Below are 19,308 nucleotides of genomic sequence, written 5' to 3'. Positions count from 1 at the left end.
CAGTGGGATTGGGGAGGAATATCTGCCCCATCTTCAGGGGAGGGGAGCCAGGCCGGGCAGTGCCAGCCCAACAGACCCAGAGATGCGCTCCTCCCAACACCTGGCCAGTCACAGGTACCACAACATTCACACAAGACGCTTAACCAGGCCTGTGAAAGACCAACAACTTCCTGCAAGCAAGGATTAAGGTTAACCTGGATTGGGGTGGGGGCAGTCCTGACGTGTCGCATCAACCCATCCTGTTGGCTTAACTGCTACCCTCCTTGGTGAACAGAAAAGACGAGAGGGGGGAGGGGATATCTTGAATTTGCGTCCTGAAAGTTGATTTATTGTCCCTAACAGGTATTTTGGGGTCATTGGGCAGGGCTGTAAGGCAGAATGAGGCTGCAGAGACCCTTATGAATTACGGGAGAGGGGGCACAATGGAGCCATCCTGAGAAAATGCCCTGTAATGGGGGTCCCACCAAAGACCCTCCCTTGGGCACACTGGGAGGTCCAACCCAACAGCAATACCTGAGAAAGTGAGAAAATTTATACTCTTCCTCCTAATATTCCCCACCCCCCACTGTTTCTTAGCTGGATGGGGAGGCTGTCCCACGCCCACTCCCATTTGACTCTTGAGGCCAAATCCTAGCCAGGCAGGCCGATCTTTGCAAGTCTGTTTAAGGCGTGGCTGGCTGGGGAATCCTGGGAGTTAGAGCCCACAAGTCTTCAAGTGGCCAAGGCTGGGAACCCCTGTGCTGGGCTCTGATGCTGCCACACATCAGCCAGACCAGGTAGGCCCCCTTCTGCAACTTGGGGGAGAGGCAGCTTTTCTTGGGGAGACCCGAAAAGAGACCCTCGCGGAGAGGAGGGCCGCTGATCTGCTTTGAGCCCCTTTTCCCGGCGACCCCCTTCCAAAGCCAAGAGGGTCAGGCTGAGGGGCAACCCGTCGGGGCAAGAGCGCGCGCGGGACCCCCGAAAGGGTTAAGGGAGGGGGCGGGGCGGGGCGGAGGGGGGCTTGGCCGCCGAGCCTCCTGCCGCCGCCGGTCCCAGCCGGCCAAGTATATCTCGCCCGCCCCGTCGCTGCGCCGCCACTTGGCGGGCGGGCGGGCGCAGAGCCGGAGCGGGGGTCTGGGCGCCATGGATTACTCCTACCTGAACTCGTACGACTCGTGCATGGCGGCCATGGAGGCGTCGGCGTACGCGGACTTCAGCTCCTGCAGCCAGGCCGGCTCCTTCCAATACAACCCCATCCGCAGCTCCTTCGCCGCCAGCCCGGCATGCCCGCCGCTCGCCTCCGCCAGCTGCGCCCTGGGCGCCCTGCGCGACCACCAGCCCTCGCCCTACGCCGCAGGTAGGCGCCGCCGCCGCCGCCGGGATTCCCGGGGAAGGGAGGGGATGATGGGCCGCCCCAGCTGGCCGGAGTTCCCCCTCGGGCACCCCGTGTAGTTTCTGCCCGCTGCGCTGCGGTATGGAGGGTCGGGGGCTCTGGAGGGTCGCAGGGGTGGCGGGAAGGGTCCCGGGTGATGGAAGGGAAGGATCTGATTTGGCAAAGGGGCTCCCTCCGTCTTTGGGGAGACTTTGCTGCTTTCCGAGCAGGTCCAGTCCGGGGACCGAAAGTGTGGAGGGGGGGGAACGGACGACCCCGGACCGGCTCACCCACGAACCGCCCGGCTCACCGGAGGAATGTAGAGAGGATGGGCTCTCCCCCAGAGGAGCTTTCCTGGCATGGTGGCTCTTCTGGAGGGGTGCACTCCGGCAATCCGAGGGGAAGGAAAGCCCCCCCCCCCCAAGAGCTCCTATAACGGCGCTCCCGCCCGTCCAGAGTTGGCTTCGGGTGGTGGTGGGGGGGCGCAGCTGGGCAGCCCCAGAACCCAGCCGTCGGTGCTGAGCCGCGCTTTCGGTCGGTCTTTTCTCCCTCCTTCCAGCCAGAAAACGGTTTTTCCTCCACGGAGGGAATTAATTCCGACGGTCGGGAATAGTAAGAGTCACCATCGCAATGTGCAAAAGCGCAGCCACCACTTTCGCGGGACTTGGGACTTGGTGGGCTGTTCTCAGCAGTTCGACACCCCGTCGGAAGGGCGCCTTCTCCGCCCCCGACCAGCCCCCGCATCCGGGGAAGAGCCCTGGCCTTGCCTCGGTAGTCCAGATCCAGCGGAGGGTCTTGGATACCGGGCGCGGCTCAGGGAAGGGCTCCCCTCTCTCCCCTTCCCGCAAGGAGACCTCCAGCGTTTTCCTCACCCAGGAACGCCCTCCCCGCTCAGGAGGGGAACGATGGGAGTTGTAGTACACCGGTGGTCTGGAAATGAGGCGCCCAGAAACCAAGTCACGGCCACCCGCCCTTCGGGTCCAGCCATGGGAAGCCCGGCGCCGCGCGGCCCAAATGGATGGCGTCCCTTCGGGCGGATCGGTGCCGCCCTCCCGGCCCGCCGACTCTGAGCCTGGCCCCCTCCTCGGGGACTGGGGCGCAGGACTCCGATATGGGTGGCGGCTCCGACCTCGGGAACCCACGGCTGACCGGCGAAGTCGCTCGGGGTTTCGAGAGTCCTTCGAAGCCGCGCTTGGGCCGAGTCAAAGTCCAAACAGGAGCGCAGAGACCGCCGCCCCTTCGCCTCCAGCCCGGAGAAGCGCAGCTGAGCAGGAAGGATCCGCACCTTGCGCGACGGCAGCCGGGCGCGGAGAGGCCCAGAAGGGTCCCAAGTTGGTTTAGCGCCACAGTGGATTGCGGGTAACTAGTTTATCCGGACAGGTGGGAGGAGAAAAATCTCCTTCGAGTATGAACACGGAATTTATCCATAAAAGTGATTTGTTCACATTTATTTCTGGTTATTCCGTCAGAAGCCCCCTCCTCGCCCTTTCCCTCCGGGTCAGCCACTGAAACGGCCAAAGCCACGCGGGGAAAAACAGACTTGCTCGCCCGGCGCCCACCTCGCAGCTTCGCGGTCACGCGTGGATCCAAAGCAATTTGGTCGCGCAGAAAGGAAACGGGGAATCGCCTAATTCGGAAGGAGAAAGTGGCAAGAGGGGATGCGGGGACGCTCGCTCTCCGGCCTCCGGCCGGGAGCGAACACGCGCGGCTTCCTTCTCTTCGGCTCCAGGATTTATTCAAATGGGCCACGTCGGAGGAATGAAGGCAGAAGCAGCGCGTGGGAACGGGGCGTCCTCGGATTGAGGGGGATGCCTCATTGCTCGTTGTTTTCCCGGCGGAGGCGCCGCCACTCCGGGCCCCGCAGAGCCCGGGCGAGGCCCAGGAACTCCGAGAATCGGGGCGCCGCAGAACCGACAGATTCCCCTTAATTTCCCGACAAACGGAAACACGGAGCTGGTGCAGGGCGCTGACCCGCCCTCTGGCCCCGTTTTATGTCTCTTATTCTAAACTGGGAGAGAGAAAGACGTCCGCGAAATGAGTTCTCGCAACCCACTAATGCACACAAGACCACCTCCCAATCTAACCGTTGTGTGAATGAGACCTTTTCCCTAAACTGAGCTACCCAGAGTCCGCGCTGAGCCGTTCACACGAGACAGCCTGCCTGCTTCCTTTCCGTCTCTTAAATAACCGATTCCAAACGGTTAATTAAACTAAAACCGCATCTGGAACGTGAAAAGGGGGGGAGGGGGCAAAAATCCCTCATCCATTCCAGCTGAAGGGTCTTTAAATCCGGGTCTTCCCGCGCGCCCCGCTTCGTTTTGCGGAGAAGAGTCGGGCAAGGTTTCCGGACAGAAAGACGCAAAATTCCTGGCCGTCGGCAGTTGTTTCTTTATTCCGTGGATGAACAACGGGGGCTAAGAAACCCAATTCCTTGGTGGTCGTGGAGGCTCTATGTCCCCAGCAAACGGCTTTCCTAATGTTTTGTTTCTGGGGAGCAACCTCTTAAGTACCGACGGAGGAGAGTATTTGTAGCTCAGGGTTGAACTGGGGGGGTCCTTGGTGCTCTCTGAGCTTGGTGGTTTTCTTGCAGATGTTTCATCACGGAACACTGATGCTGTTACCTAGTTGGTTCATGAAACGTCTGCAAGAAAACCAGCAATCTCAGAGAGCACCAAGGACCCCACAAACCTCCACGTTTTCTGCTGGGCATCTTCAGGGATGGGGGGTGAGCCTCGCAGATGGCCCTGGCATCCATTTCCTTCACTGATGCCAACCTGTTGGCAGCAGACGAGCGTGCTGGGCTACAATTCGTACCAATAAGGGAGAATATTTGTAGCTCATCGTTGGACTGTGAAGTCCATGGTGCTCTCTGAGCTTGGCGGTTTTCTTGCAGATGTTTCATGACCCAACTAGGGAACCTCATCAGGGCTAGAAGGGAGTGGGGTGTGTGGAGGAAGAGGGGGGGAGGAGGAGGAGGATGGGGTCTTTGGTGCTCTCTGAGCTTGGTTGTTTTTCTTGAGACGTTTCATGACCCAACTAGGTAACATGATCAGTGCTCGCTGAGAGAGCCCCAAGGAGTCCACGATTCCTACCCAACGCTTATAACCCAGCACGACTGAAGAGAGCTGGGATGAGTCACTGCGCGGATCCAGGATCCCCAAACTAGCCCCCAACTTGCGCAGCCTCCCCTCCTGGGGGTCCTAACCCACACCCTCTTTTCCTCCTCTCCCCGCCCCCCCCTTCCAGTCCCGTACAAGTTCTTCTCCGACCCTTCCACCATCAACGAGAAGAGGAAGCAGCGAAGGATCCGGACCACTTTCACCAGCTCGCAGCTCAAGGAGTTGGAGAGGGTCTTCGCCGAGACTCATTACCCGGACATCTACACCCGGGAAGAGCTGGCTCTCAAGATCGACCTCACCGAGGCCCGAGTGCAGGTGAGTCGCTGGGGAGGGGCGGCGAAGCCCGACGCCTTGAAACGCCTGCGGGACCCTCGCCCGCCCGCCCGCTCCTTCGGCCACAGCCAGCGCCAGGGGTCGACTAGGGTGGGCTGGGACTCATCTTCCCCTCATCCGGGCGCTGCCCTGAACCCCCTGAGCCCGGGAGGGAGGGAGGCGATTCCCCCCGCAGCTGATTCTCCGGCCTGAATTCTTGGGGTGGTGTTCCGTGGCAGGAATGTCTCCCCGGTACCCACAAATGGAAAACGGGGGAAAAAAACGGATTTCAGACTCTTTAACAGGATCCACCCCAAATCCTGGCACGTATTTAATTTCCGAGGGATCCTTGGTGCTGCCTGAGCTCGGTTTCCTTGTAGAAAAGTCCGCGGAGATTCTAAGTCATCCAGCTCGTAGAAACGATGCAGTTTCTTGGATGAGAAACGAAACGTTTTGTTCTTCTTCTTCCTCAGCGAAAAACAAGAAGAGTCCAGTTGCCTTTTCAAAAAGCACTTTTGAGTTTTCTTGTAGAAGTTTCATTACCCAACTAGGGAGCCTCATCATTCCATTCCATTCCATTTTTTTTAGAGTCCATTCAGTTGAAATCTAGCTTTTTTAAATGCTTAATTCCTTTATTTCAATTGGGTTTCTAGTGCCGATTTAATCCTATAATTCTAGTTAATGATTTATACTGTGTTAAACAGTTATTCTTAGCTTAATAGCAATTCGATTTTTCCTTTATGAATCACTCTGCAAGTAATTTGAAATCCTGTGTTTACTTACATAATTTACTAATTGCATTTCGTTAATTTGCATTTCACTAATTGCATTTTACTAATTTACTCTTTTGAAAGGCGTGTTACTTTCCTCACTTATATTCTTTCTTTTTTTTCTTTTTTTTTTAAAAAAAGACCAATTACTTAAAAAAAAAAACAATTCATAAGCCTTGGAGGATCGCAACAGAGTAAAACGCTAGACACACCAATAAAATAAATAAAATAACAGCAACAATAAATCAGCCATGATAGATAAAACAGAGAGGTCAGTAAAGCTTAGCTCCAGGCGAAAGGCCGGTGTCCATAAAGCTCCTAAAAAAACGGGAGGGAGGAAGCTTTACAGACCTGGGGGACAAGCAGCCGCAAAGTGAGGAAGGGGCACTAAGGGGCTTTGAACAGCTTTCCTTCTGGATTCCAGGATCACCCAGAGACGGTTTTTCATTTCATATGCTTGCAATTTTATAGACTGCAAAACATTATTTGTCAATTGTTATTTGTAAAAAAATATTTTTGTAAAAAATATTATTTATTTATCATTCCACGTAGCTATTTCTAAAAACAATGAAGGCGGAATATATAAGCAAACAGCACATAAATAAAAATAACTAATTAAATTACCTTTTTGGGGGGGAGAGACGGAGATGCGGGGGAATAGACATTTGTGGGCTCTTCCCGTTTGGGTCCCCCTCCCCCAGATCCGTTTCTGTATTAACAGGAATTCTTAAGGTTGACTGTTAAAGGATTGATCTCCAAATGCGATTTTCTCCCCTCTCTCACACGCAGCCCACCCTCCTCCTCTGCCGTACCAAGAAATTGCAAATAACAATTTTGGGCGCTGTTTTTAATTCTGTTTTTAATCATTCACTGCCCAGCATCCTGTGCTTAAGATGGGCGGGGCACGTAAATGGGATAAATTAGCAAATTTGCTGAAGGGAATAATTAGGGCATTTTATTTGTCAGATAGAAAGAAGTTCCTTGGGATAAAAATGGTTTAAGTAAGGCTGATTACTAAGTTTTGGATAAAAAAAAAACAAATTTTAAAGCAGGGAATCGAACGATTTAGGGTGATATGAATTCTCCCTTCCCAAATTTAGAATGGTTGCCAATTTCAAACTAATTGTGTGGCATTTGGGTAAAAATATATAAAAATCAAAATGCTGTAACTGGGCCAAATAATAATAAAAATAAGAATTTCTTAACCTACTTACATTGCTTAATTGCGGAGAAAAAGGCTTTCTATTCCCCCCCCCCTCAGAAAAGCAACGGATTTTGCTGATATTCTCTGGAAAGATGGGGCAGGGTGTGAAATTGCTTGTGGATTTTGTCTTCCGCGTGAGTCCAGTCTCTTCAAGCCGCTTGGCTTTCTTTATAGCTAAAAGGAAAACTTCATGACATGTCATCTAATCAGGGAAAAACCAGAGATAGAAAGATAGAACCCTCTCTCCCAATAAAAGAAACTCTGCAGAAATAAAAGGCCCTTTAAAAGCCCACCTAAAGAAAATGGAAAATTCTCCAGAAATTCAGACTCTTCTTTTGCAGGATTTTTATTTTTATATGATGATGCCATTTTATATATCATTTTAGCATATATAAATGAAGGACAGTATTTTAAAAATACATGGCATTTGTAGGGGTCCATTTACATTTCAAATATTGCCGTTTGTGTTGCAAATACACACTCGCTGCCTTTTGAAAGTGGGGGGGGGGGAGAAGCAGAGAAGGAAGACCGTTGCTGGGTCCGGCAGTTAAGGGGGGGGTGAGGGGGCTCCTTTCAGGGCTGCAGCCATCCTGGCTCTGTGGTAGAAGAGAACGTTGGTCACTCAGGGTTGAAACTGGGGGGGGGTCCTTGGATGCTCTTTGAGCCTGGGGGATTTCTTGCAGTCCTATTGTGACCCAATTAGGAACCTTGATTTGTGCTGTGAAGGGAGGGAGGTTTGTGGAGAGGAGGAGGAGGAGGACTGGGTGGGGGTCCTTGGTATTCTTTTTGCTTGGTTGCATATCTTACAGATATTTCATGACCCAACTAAGTAACGTCTTCAGTGCTAGAAGGGAGTGGGGTTTAGGGAGAGGGGGAGGAGGAGGAGGAGGAAGAGAGTGAGAACAACTCTGGGGTTCTTGGTGCTCTATGAGCTGGGTTGTTGCATACATTTCATGACCCAACTAGGTAACATCATCAGTGCTAAAAGAGAGTGCGGTTGTTCTCCATTTATATCCAGTAGCTTGCCTAGACAGTGTAGGTGGGAATGTGGTCTTCTTCTTGGCATTTCCTTGATAAGGCTGGTCCAGAACTCTTCCTCTCCAGCATCCAACACCCAGATAAGCAGGGCTTAATACCAGACAAACAACAAAGCAGAAAACAATCGGGAACCACCAGGAAGAAAACAACACTGGCAGGATAACCACATGTATAAATAGAAGGCAAATCTCACAACCTTCTAGCACTGATGATGTTACTTAGTTGGGTCATGAAAGGGAACATCCAAGCTCAGAGAGCACCAAGGACCCCACACCCTGGTTGTATCTGGGGGAGTAAATCTGTCCTCTCCCGGTTTAGGTCTGGTTCCAGAACCGCCGGGCCAAGTTTCGGAAGCAAGAACGGGCCTCCAACGCCAAAGGGCAGAACGGTGGCAACAACAACGGCAGCAGCTCGGCGGCAGGCAAGAAGCCGGACCCCCGATCCTCCTCCGAAGATGACGAGTCCAAGGAGTCCAACTGCAGCCCAACACCAGACAGCACGGCCTCCCTGCCCACCGCCGGGGGCCTGAACAGTCCTGCCGACAGCCTGAGCCCCAGCCCTGGCACGGGCCAGCCAGGCCTGGGCACTGGGCACGTCACCCCCACCCTCAAGTCTCCCCTGTGGGCGGGTGTGAGCACCAGCAACGGAGGCACCAACACGGCTGAGCTGCTGAAGGCCTGGCAGCCCTCGGAAGCCGCCATGCCAGGACCTTTCTCCGGCGTGCTGTCCTCCTTCCACAGGAAGCCAACTCCCCTCAAGGCCAACCTCTTCTAACAGAAGCACAACCACATGCTGCTGACCCACAACAGTCCCCTCCCTCCCATCACTGCCGGAGGTCCTGCCCTGCTTGCCCCCAAGGCTGCAGAGTCCACTTGGGAATCTCCGCTTGAACTTCAAGAGCAGCAGCATCTCTGGACATCCTGGCCAAGCCAGCTCTGAAATGGCTTCAAACAGTCCTGGACAATGATGACCAGCACACACCCTGTTTTTGTTGAGACCTGTTTTCTTGTCATCTCCTGCCCTGGGGGTGGAACCAAGAATGGACCACCCGGTCTCCAAGAAGGAGATCCAGGGGTTCAATGTGCATCTTCTTCATGAAAGTCAACTTAGGAGTTGGTGGACCAGCCGAGCTTCTCCGTTGCTCCATGAAGCTGCTCAAGATGTTTCCATTGGTGCATGAGGAAGAATAACCCGGGGCCCACCACATTGGCTGGACTACACCTCCTCTCATCTCCTGCCTGAACATTCATGAGGCTGTGGATGAGAGAAGGTGAAGTCCAGCACATCAGCTTGGTTGAAGTGCCTGTCTATCTACAGCTGGGTTGGAGTCAGCAAGAAGGAGAATCTGCTGAGCTTGGTGGCACCCATGCACTTCACAAAACCTGACAGGGAGGTCTTCTGGTAGACTGACAGCTGGTGGGATAAGAACTTTGAGGGTGGTCAGGTGACAAGAGACAACTGCTGAATTCCCACAGGCTTCCCGTGGGTTTCAGGGGGCTGTCTGAGTGGATGAACTCAGCTCTGCAAGTAGAGGCTCCACACCTCCCCCAAGAAGGAGGGAAGACTGTGCCTCCTTCCCCCCCTCACATCCCCCCCCTCCTTCTTTTCCTCCCTACGGACTCTGGGATTCTTTCTAGCCATGGGGTGAAGGTCCTGTGTCCCCATCTTGAATCTCCAAAAGAGATAGGGAAAGGGCGCGAGGCAAAGCTGTTATTGTCCTTTCTTTATATTCCCACCCCCTTCCTGGTCTCGCCATGCCCAGTTCAGAAGCTTCCAAAGAGCTGGGTGGTGGTACAGAACAGAACCCAGAATGCCAGAGTTGGAAGGGACCTTGGAGGTCTTCTAGTCCAACCTCCTGCCTGAGCAGGAGACCCTACCCCATGCCAGACAAATGGCTGTCCACTTTCTTCTTGAAGCAAGGGCTTCCTGGATAGAACCTGGCTATTTTTTTCTCGGTGGAGAAGATGACTTGTCAGAGGGGACAGAGCTCTGAAGCTGCTTGGAGAAGAGGAGAAGGGACCTCTGGGTGAGGGCAACAGGTCATTCCTTCTTGCTACTCCCTTTGACGTGGGGTTGATCCATCTTCAGGACCTCACCACCATCAAAGTGGGCACCAGCCAGAGCACAGAACAACTCAAAGAAGTTGTCCAGGATCGGTTCATGGAATCACCAAGAGTTGGAAATGACTGAATGGATATCATCATCATCATCATCGTCGTCGTCGTCATGAATCTTGCCATAAGAGAAGGAAGAAGTTCTTCTTGAGGTTGGCAATCCATAATGCAAACATGATTGAGATCTGAATGGGGTCTTGCTATTTTGGGGGGGTCTTGCTATCTGCACAGAGGTCTTGTTGGATCATTTTCTTCCTCAATATGAATGGATTTCTGCCCCGTTCACAGATTGGACTGGGAATGACCACAGTGTGGTAATCCAGCTGGGCTGCTTTGCTTCAGAGTGGGGCCTTGGGGTATCACCCACCCCCCAAATCCTGCCTTCAGGACAGCTATGAAGATGAAGCAGGGAAGCAGGACCAGGGAGGTGGGGAGCTTCTTCTGGAAATGGCTGGTTTATGGGGGCCTGGAGCTGAAACCTTTGGTGAATTTCAGGAGGGAAACCAGATTCCATGAGCACAATGGCGCACTGAGTGTCCACCGTAAGTGCTGCATCCCCCAAACTTGTATCCATAAAACTGCACCATCCCTCTTTTAAAATGTCCAAACTTTCCAGATACATGAAAGCTGCTTTCCCAACTCTGAACCTTGAAATGGAAAGGAAGCTCTTGGAGAACCTTAACAGGTCCTGTTCTTTCCCCTGCTGATGGCTTTTGAAGATTCAGTTGTGTTGGCCTTCAACTCCTACAATCCTTACAGGTTGACCTGAAGGACGTGTGCAGAACGCAGAACCTAGAGAAAAAAAATAGGTCCATGACAGGAGATCCAGAGGGTTCATCTACAAGGGTCAGCAAGGCACAATACACCAGACCGAGGAGAAATTTAACCGATGATGTGCAGATTCAGCCACTTGGTTTTGGGTCATCTATTTGAGGGTGTTTGATGAACATGCCACTCTCCTCCACTGGTCTGAGCCTCTTTTGACTCCATCATTTGGCCAAAAATAATGCCAGCTCCCAGAAGGAACTAGTCTGTTGTTCTGGAAGCCCAGAACTCAGCTCTTGAAGAGAACCTGGCCAACGGTGTCCTCCCGCCTCCTTTTGAAGACCAAGTAACAGCAAGCTCTCTCCTGTTTGGTCCTTCAGCATCAACAATACCGTCATGCAAAAACTCTAGAAATGGCAGAGAGGTGAAGATGCACCTGGATGAATGCAAATCTTTGGCAAAGATGCTACTGCTGTGGTCCCAGATGGACATCTATCCTCTCCAGAGAGTGGGCTCTACTGCCCGTTGCTGCCAACCTGGTGCCACAATGGGAGATGCAGACACCATAGTCACATCTCTAAGGTGGACAACCTCAGCAGGTACCCTTAGATACCTTCTGCCCTGTGATGGTCTTGTTGCTGCTGTAGCACCTGGGCGTAGAGAGGGTGGGGAGGGCTCTTGAAGGCCCCCTCTGGTTTTGGAGGCGTTCTGGCCTTCCAGGCAAAGTGTTAGGTCCATCCGAGGTCAGAGGGCTTTGGGGCTGCCTTGAAGAAGGGAGGTTCCAAGGGGGCAGTAGGATTCTTGCCACCTCCTGCCAAGAATGTGAAGGGCCCAGGGGTCAAAGCCTTGGACTCCTCCAGCAGCTGAGGGAGGGGAGCTTATGCTGAGTGAGATGGATGGAGAGAGGGCCCTATCCCCTCTCCAAGCTTCTGCCATGACAGACAAACATCACATTTGGTCCACGTCACCAGCAGCCCATGGATTCGATTGTGGCTTGCCCACGGAATAAGGCTGAAGCCACTCCTGACCAGGTGTGACTGAGAGACAAAGAGGGCAGCTTCTCTTGGTGCCCCGCTTCTAAGTGAGTTAGTTAAATGTCCCCTCTGTCCTTGAAGCTTGGCAGTGTTAATCTTGGGTAGGCCTTGCGTCTCTGTGTGCGTGCAGTTTTGTGCATGTGGGTGCTGGACACATTGTGTAAACCAGGAGAAGAGAATATTTGTAGCTCAGGTTTAAACTGTTGGGTCCTTGGTGCTCTCTGAGCTGGGTTGTTTTCTTACAGGCGTTTCATGACCCAACTAGGTTACATCATCAGTGCTAGAAGCAAATGGAATTTGTGTAAAGGAGGAGGAGGAAGAGGAGGAGGAGGAGGAGGAGGAGGAGGAGAATTATGGGGTCCTTGGTGCTCTCTGAGCTGAGTTGTTTTCTTACAGACGTTGCATGACCCAACTAGGGAACATCATCAGTATCTTTGAGCTTGGCTGTCTTCTGCTAGCATTGATGATATATTCCCTAGTTGGGTCATGAAACATCTGCCAAAAGCAACCCAGCTCAGAGAGCACCAAGGACCGCACATTGTGTAAACTTTGCACACTTGGTTCTTTGGTGGGTTTGCACACCAATGCTTACTCAGGCCATTCACAACCTGGTGGCTGCATTCTCACATTAAGCTTGCGTAGGATTAACCTTGGTCGGTTACTACGTGGAGTAGCATGTTATACAAATCCAGTTGTTGGGTTAGATTAGGCACCATTGACTCTGGGAAGCCAGAAAATGGGTCAACCCAAGAACCAAGTTCAAGCCTGCTGTGTCAACACAGGTAGTCCTCGACTTACAACCATTCATTTAGTGACTGAAGTCACAATACCACTGAAAAAAATGACTTGCAATCATTTTTCACCCTTACGATCATTGCAGTCCATAGTCACGTGATCAAAATTTGGACATTTGGCAACTGGCCTGTACTTATGACGGTTGCAGCATCCCTGGGGATACATGATCTCCATATATGACCATCCCAGCCGGCTTCTGACAAGCAAAGTCAGTGGTGGAAGCCTTAACAACGGTGTGATTCAAATAACAACTGTAGCAGCGATGAAATCCAAATTTTTTAACTACCGGTTCTGTGGGCGTGGCTTGGTGGGTGTGGCAGTGGAAGGATACTGCAAAATCTCCATTCCCATCCCACTGGGGCCAGCCACAGGTGGCATTTGCCGGTTCTCTGAACTACTCAAAATTTCCGCTACCGGTTCTCCAGAACCTGTCAGAACCTGCTAGATGTCACCCATGAACTGTAGTGATTAATAAGTCTTTGATTCACTTAACCAGCAGTGATTTGTTTAACAACCCTGTGGAAAAAAGGTAATATAATCAGAAAGGAATAGCAATGGAAAAACTGGTTCCGGTTTTGGTCGTAAGTCGAGGACTCCCTGCATTGTATTGGAGATTCTGCAACTTTTCTGATTGCTGGTGGCCCCATCTTGGAGAATTAATACATTAATCAGAATAGAGCTGGAAGGGATCCTAGAGGTCATCTAGTCCCATCCCTTGCTCGAGCAGGAGACCTTATACCATATCAGACAAATGGCTGTCCAGTCTCTTCTTAAAAACCTCCAGTGATGAAGCACCTACAATTTCTGGTGGCAAGCAGTTCCACAGGTTAATTGTTCTCACTGTTAGGAAGTTTCTCCTTAATTCCAGGTTGCTTCTCTCAATTAGTTTCCAATCCTTGTTTCTTGTCCTGCCTTCAGGTGCTTTGGAGAATAGGTGGAACCCCCCCCCCGCTTCTTTGGGACAGCCCCTCAAATACTGGACCACTGCTATCACGTCATCTCTAGTCCTTCTTTTCATTAAACTAGAGTTCCTGCAACCGTTTTTGATATGTTGTACAGAGAGGAGGGAGCACAATCTCCTGTCAAAAAAGGCAGGGGTGGCAGAGCAGGTGTATAGCTCCTAGTTTCCCCCCACCCCAGGTCCTTTGCAGCAGGAGATGGCATCCATTGTACCCAGGGAGGTTTCTCTAAAGCACCTCAATCTTGGCATCTTTGAGTGGACTTCAACTCCCAGAATTCCCTACTTCTCGAAGGCCTAGAGAAGCCATTTTGTATTTCCATGATGAGGAAAGGATTTCATGACATGGAGGCCTTCTGAATTTGTAGAAGGAGGGAGAGAGGAACAAAAAGAAGCAATGGATAAACTTCTTCCAAAAAAAAGCTGGCCCCGTCCACTTTCTTCTTCTCAACTGGCCATTTCTACGTTCCTCCTGGGTTTTTTTTTTTCTCCTTTGGACATTCTGGGCATCCGGCCAGTTTCTTCATTTTAGTGTGAAGTCCCGTGTGCCCTGCGTGTGCCTCTTTATTGAGGGAACTGAGTTTACGCCACAAAAATCCAAACAGACTTTGTGAAATGGAGGGATTGAAGCAGGGGGTGTCCAACTTTGGCCACTTGAAGACCTGAGGACTTCAACTCCCAGAATTCTCCAGCCAGCCATGTCATGGCTGGCTGGAGAATTCTGGGAGTTGAAGTCCGCAGGTCTTCAAGTGGCCAAGGTTGGACACCCCTGGATTAAAGGAAGCTGTGAAAGCTCTCGCCTTCTGGTGGTTCTTCATCTTGGCACAAATTAGGATAGATAGAAGCCTGGATCAAAACTGGTGCCTCTCATCCCAACCAACTTGATAAGACCACTGAAGAAGCAGATTGGGACCTCCCTTGTCTATGAACCAGTAGTAACATCTCCAGTAGCCTCATCCTATGCAGAAGCAACCGAGACTTCTTCAAGAGGTGAAGATCTGGGTCTCGCCTGGTTTAGAGAGGTCTTTGAGATCCAGGGTTGGGAGCTCAGAAGAAGTAACTGAAGAAGGGGTGAAGTCCAACCATGATGGTAGATAAGGATTTCCAGGGAGATGATGGCCACAAGAAGGGTTGGGTTTTACTGCCCCGTATTGTCCAAACTCTGGTGGAGTTATTGCCTAACACTCCCAGAGAGGTCACTGAATAGGAAAGGCTAATTAGGCAATTGTGGTGGCCACAAGCAAGTCAAATGTGGCTTCCTAGCCAGGTCAGTATTCCCCCCTTCAAAACTGGATCTCTGCCCCCCTCAATCACAAAGCTGAGCCCCCCACCATCCCTGGTCAGCTGTTCCGTGTGGCTTTGCTTGCTTTTGTTTCTTCCCTGCTCTGTAATTTATTGATTTGCAAAAATCTGCTAATCCAAATAAACTTAATTTATTGAAGAACGCAACGGGGAGTTCCTTTCAACTTCCTTATTTATTTGTATCCTGCCTTTCTTTCTTTCTTTTTCTTTCTTTATTGCAAATAATTCAAGGGGTAGTGGTGAACATGTCCAACGCACCTTCTTCCGCCTCTCCTTTTCCCCGTAACAACAACCCTGTGAGGTGGATGGGGCTGAGAGAGAAAGGGACTGGCTCACCCAGTCAACTTTCCTGGCTAAGGTGGGGCTTGAACTCGTGGCCTCCTGCTTTCTAGCCAGATACCTTAACTGCTAGACCAAACTAACTCTATAGCTTTCTTTGAAAATCAAAATAAATATGCCGAAGAATGATAGACAGCAAGCATTTTGAAGCAACAGTGCTTCAGAATGGACTTTCCCCACAACCTTTTGGTCCAGATTTTTTCCTGATCTTTAGCTACTCTCCCATCTCAAGAAGGGGTCAAAAACGGCCCTCCAAGAAGAGCCCTTGGGATGGCAAGGGACTGGCCATGTTTTAGGGCATCCTTGGCAGATGTGGCTTGGCTCATGATGGTGTGGGAAGCAGCTTCACACAACCAGGTTTTGTAATGGAGGGGCTGGCTTATTCAGCTGCTGTTTCCCTCCAGTTGTTTCTTGGAAGATAGGCAAAACAAGGCCCTGGCCTGGCTCCATCAAGTTGAGTTTGCCAAACTTGGGAAGTTTAAGATGTGTGGACTTCAACTCCCAGAATCCTCCAGTGTGTAGGTGGTAGAAGTCAACTCCTAGAACCCACCCCCACCCCACAGCATGCATGGGTGGACTTCAACTCCCAGAATTCCTCAGCCAGCATGTTAAAATATTGACATTCCAGAAACCCCGCAAATTGGACAGGAAAAAAATTAGTTTAGAGGTGTGCATGGCTGGATCTGTTTTGCATTAAATTTACTTTCTTGACTGAGGGTTAGCTGAATCGGTCAGCAACCCCTTTTTTCGGGTTTCCACAAAACACCCCCCATTTTGCAAGGGCCTCCACAACACTCACAACACCCCTCAAATTGTGATATTATCCGCTTCTAGCTAGAGAACGATGAAAAGGACACTTCAGTACGCAAACAAGCCCTTTTATTGTATCATGACGTATCAATCTAAGGCAGGAGTGGGGAACAACGATGGGCCTTTTATGACTTGTGGACTTCAACTCCCAGAATTCCTGAGCTACCCTGGCTCAGGAATTCTGGGACTTGAAGTCCACCAGTCGTGAAAGGCCCATCGTTGTTCCCCACCTCTGATCTTCTAAGGCATGAAATGTGAACAGGACCAGAAGAACGTTGCAGCCGTTTCTTCTGCCCCTAAGATATTAAGCATAAAGAGAGTTTCAAAATAGAAATTAAATTAAACATTTAAAAAGCACACATGCACACACAACACAACAGAGTAGAATTAGGTAAGGTTAAACTCACACCAAACATTAGTAATAACTGAAGAGAAAAAAAGATGAAAGGCAGCACAAAATCATTGACTTCTCCCCCAAGTGGCAAAGGAACCAAATAAAGGAACGACAAACACGGAATATCCTTCATTTCTGTCTTGGAGAACTGCTCTTGGCAGAGGTGGGGGCAGTCATCCTGGAAGCCCGACCCAGAGTCCTCCTCCGTTCCTGGGGAGGACTACAACTCCCAGCTTCCCCAGATCCCATGTCCGTGAGCTGGAAATTACGGAGGTTCTCAGCAGCATCTCCATGAAGGGACCTCAAGTGTCTTCTCACGTCATCCAACCATGGTTATGCTCATGGTTTCTCAACTTTGAAGAGGGGTGGACTTCAACTCCCAGAATTCCCCAGCCAGCTATGGGCAAGAAGGAGGGAGGGAGGGAGGAAAGAGGAGGGAAGAAGAAAAGAAAGAGGGAGTGAGGGAGAGAGAGAAGGAAGAAAGAAGTGAGTGGGGGAGACAGGGAAAGAGGGAAGGGAGGAAAGGAAGAAAGAAGAGGGAGAGAGAGAAGAAAGGAAGAAGTGAGTGAGACAGGGAAGCAGGGAAAGAGGGGAGGAAGGGAAGGTAGAAAAGAAAGAGGGAGGGAAAGAAGAAAGGAGGGAGAAGGGAGGGAGGGAAAGAAGGGAAGGGGGAAAAGACAAGAGAGATGGAAGGAGGAAGGAAGAAGGGAAGGAAAAAGATGTGAGTGAATGAAGGAGAGAGGGAAGGAAGAAGCTATGTTGATTTGGGAATTCTGGGAATTGAAGTCCCCCTCCATCTTCTAGCCACCACAGCTGAGAGATCCCAGTTGTGCCAATCAAACTGCCACAAGGACAATTTAAACACTTGTCCACAAGGTTTACGAGATGCAGGAAGAGACTGTCAGTCACTAACTGGGATCTGAGCTGTGTTGAAACCCCTCAACAAGGCCCCACTGGGTTGGATTTCACTTGAAATTTCTTGCAACGGGGGGGGGAGCCCCTGTCTCTCCACCTCCCCCACATCTTCCTAGTGTAAAATAAGGCACGGAGCAAGGGGGAAATCCCCCTCCCCAGAGGGAAAGGAGAGCAGAAGCAAGGCGATGGCCTGGGTTCCAGCCTTTTGCTGCCTTGGCCCGAATCGAAACAGGCTCTGCAGGCACCATGGTTTGTACAGGTAAGGAGAGCAGCCCCTGGCCCCCAGGTCGCTCCCGAGTCAAGATGAAAAGAGGCTGGCCTGATGTGGCATCTGCTGGATGAAAGGACTTGAAGGAACGAGGTGGTCAGGAGAACCTCAACGCTGGTGGACCTCCAGCAAAACACGACAGGACTCTACTGTCCTCCTCCAGCACTGAACATCCCAACTAGGTCCACCTAGTCAAGAGTTAATCCTTGCCAAGATCCCAGCTCTACAGCTTGGACAACACGGTTCTCTTGGTCAGCAAATGGTCCATCCCCCCAGTGGTTGAGCCAGACTTCTTCATGATGGGCTCCTCTGGAGAACCGGCAGCTTCTAGCAGGCAGGCAGGAAGACCTCGCGGAGGTGGTGGTCCAGGGCTTCAGTAGCTTGATCTCTCTGGTTGTCCAAGAGCATTCTACCAGAACTGGCACTGCCACTCAAGAGGGGGCCTTCTTTCCTGGAGGCTACCTGAGTTTAATTTGGAGATTGTCGTCCACGGGACGGTTAAAACCCTCGAGTGAGGAGGAGATGTATGTTGGTTTAAGGCAGGGGTGTCCGACCTTGGCCGCTTGAAGACTTGTGGACAACCAGACTGGGGAATTCTGGGAGTTGAAGTCCACAAGTCTTCAAGTGGCCAAAGGTGGACACCCCTGGTTTAAGGCTTAAAATGCTCCCAAGGCAAGATACCAAAAATGGATTTCTGGCTGGACCTTGAAAAGCTTCGTAAAAGTTTCCAGGAAATTGTGAAATGATGGGACAAGGGAAGACCCACACGGTAAGTGGGTGGCAGAAGAAAAGCCGGCCATCGCCAGCACCACGAGGCCAAGGGTGGGACGTGACAATTCACCTCCCGTGAGTCCTGTCTTGGGGAGGGGGACAAACGGACTCTGGAACATCCTTCTGGCTCCGTCTCCAAATTCCCTCCCCACCCTGTGAAATTGTTAAGGAATTTACTCCAGCTGCCTCCGATCTCTGAATTGAGGGGAGGGGGGGTGTTGGCTGGTGACATGTCCACTGGCATCTCAGGCCTGGAAGCCACAGGTTTCCCCATCAGCAGTTCGGGGGGGGGGTCTTCTCCTGGGAATCCCCCCTCCCAGGAGTCAGGGAACCTGGAGGGGGAATGTGGTTCTCTGTGAGGAAGAGGGGAGAAACACGGGGGTCCTTCTTGTGTGGCAATAAATAAGAATAACTTAACCCAGGGCAGCCCCAACCCACATACAGGCCGAGGCCATGTCGCCTTCCAGCTGCTCAGACCCCCCCCACCCCACCCCCAGGGTCTCCAGGAGCAAAGTTGTTCCGGCCCCATCCGGAAATGGGGGCTGCAGGCCACAGGTGAGCTTCGATCCTCCCCTCCAGGGGGGGTTGGCCGGAAAAGGAGGCAGACAGACCCTCGGTGGGCAGCTGTAAGGGGGGAGGGGGTGAAATCTGAAGGAGAAGGCACATCTGGCATGCGGGCCAACGTTGCCCCCAGAAGTCCTGGTTATTTCTTGAGCTTCTCCAGGAGGAGCTGCTTGTGGCTGGCATCCATCACCCCAGCCTCTTCCAGGTCCTCTTCGGTGATGTCACTGCAAAGGGGAGGGGGAGACAGGGGGAGGAGGAAGGAGGATATGTTAGAGCGGGGGTCTGCAGCCCGCGGCTCTGGAGCCGCATGTGGGTCTTTCATCCCTCTGCTGCGGCTCCCTGTTGCTCAAAATATGAGTCACAACCACCACTGTGCGATACCTGCTGGCACCTGATTTATTGAGCTTTTTTTTTTTTTTTTGGCGTTCAAAATGTTTTTGTTCATTGGAGAAATAAAAATTTGTTTTCTCTGTAGCAGTTCTTTG

The 19,308-nt window shown here is 51.6% G+C and overlaps 2 protein-coding genes across 2 annotated transcripts in view; one reads left to right on the top strand and one right to left on the bottom strand.

Annotated features, from left to right (window-relative positions):
- The first annotated feature begins 1,119 nt into the window (after positions 1-1,119).
- On the top strand, positions 1,120-8,615 carry PHOX2A (paired like homeobox 2A). Its single transcript, XM_034435862.2, has 3 exons — positions 1,120-1,336; positions 4,598-4,785; positions 8,113-8,615. The coding sequence occupies exons 1-3, from the start codon at positions 1,123-1,125 to the stop codon at positions 8,566-8,568; spliced, it is 858 nt and encodes a 285-aa protein (XP_034291753.1). The 5' UTR covers positions 1,120-1,122; the 3' UTR covers positions 8,569-8,615.
- Positions 8,616-15,963: 7,348 nt separating this feature from the next.
- INPPL1 (inositol polyphosphate phosphatase like 1) overlaps positions 15,964-19,308 on the bottom strand; it is a 47,658-nt gene continuing 44,313 nt past the window's right edge. The window contains exon 28 of the mRNA XM_060682695.2: positions 15,964-19,047. Coding sequence (XP_060538678.2) covers positions 18,963-19,047 — 85 coding nt within the window. The 3' untranslated portion in view covers positions 15,964-18,962. The remainder of the gene's footprint in view (positions 19,048-19,308) is intronic.

Source organism: Pantherophis guttatus, chromosome 5 (assembly GCF_059756535.1).
Source record: "Pantherophis guttatus breed Tessera chromosome 5, ASM5975653v1, whole genome shotgun sequence".
Taxonomy (NCBI): domain Eukaryota; kingdom Metazoa; phylum Chordata; class Lepidosauria; order Squamata; family Colubridae; genus Pantherophis; species Pantherophis guttatus.
The sequence above is the reverse complement of the archived record's forward strand: the minus strand, read 5'-3'. Positions and strand labels throughout refer to the sequence as shown.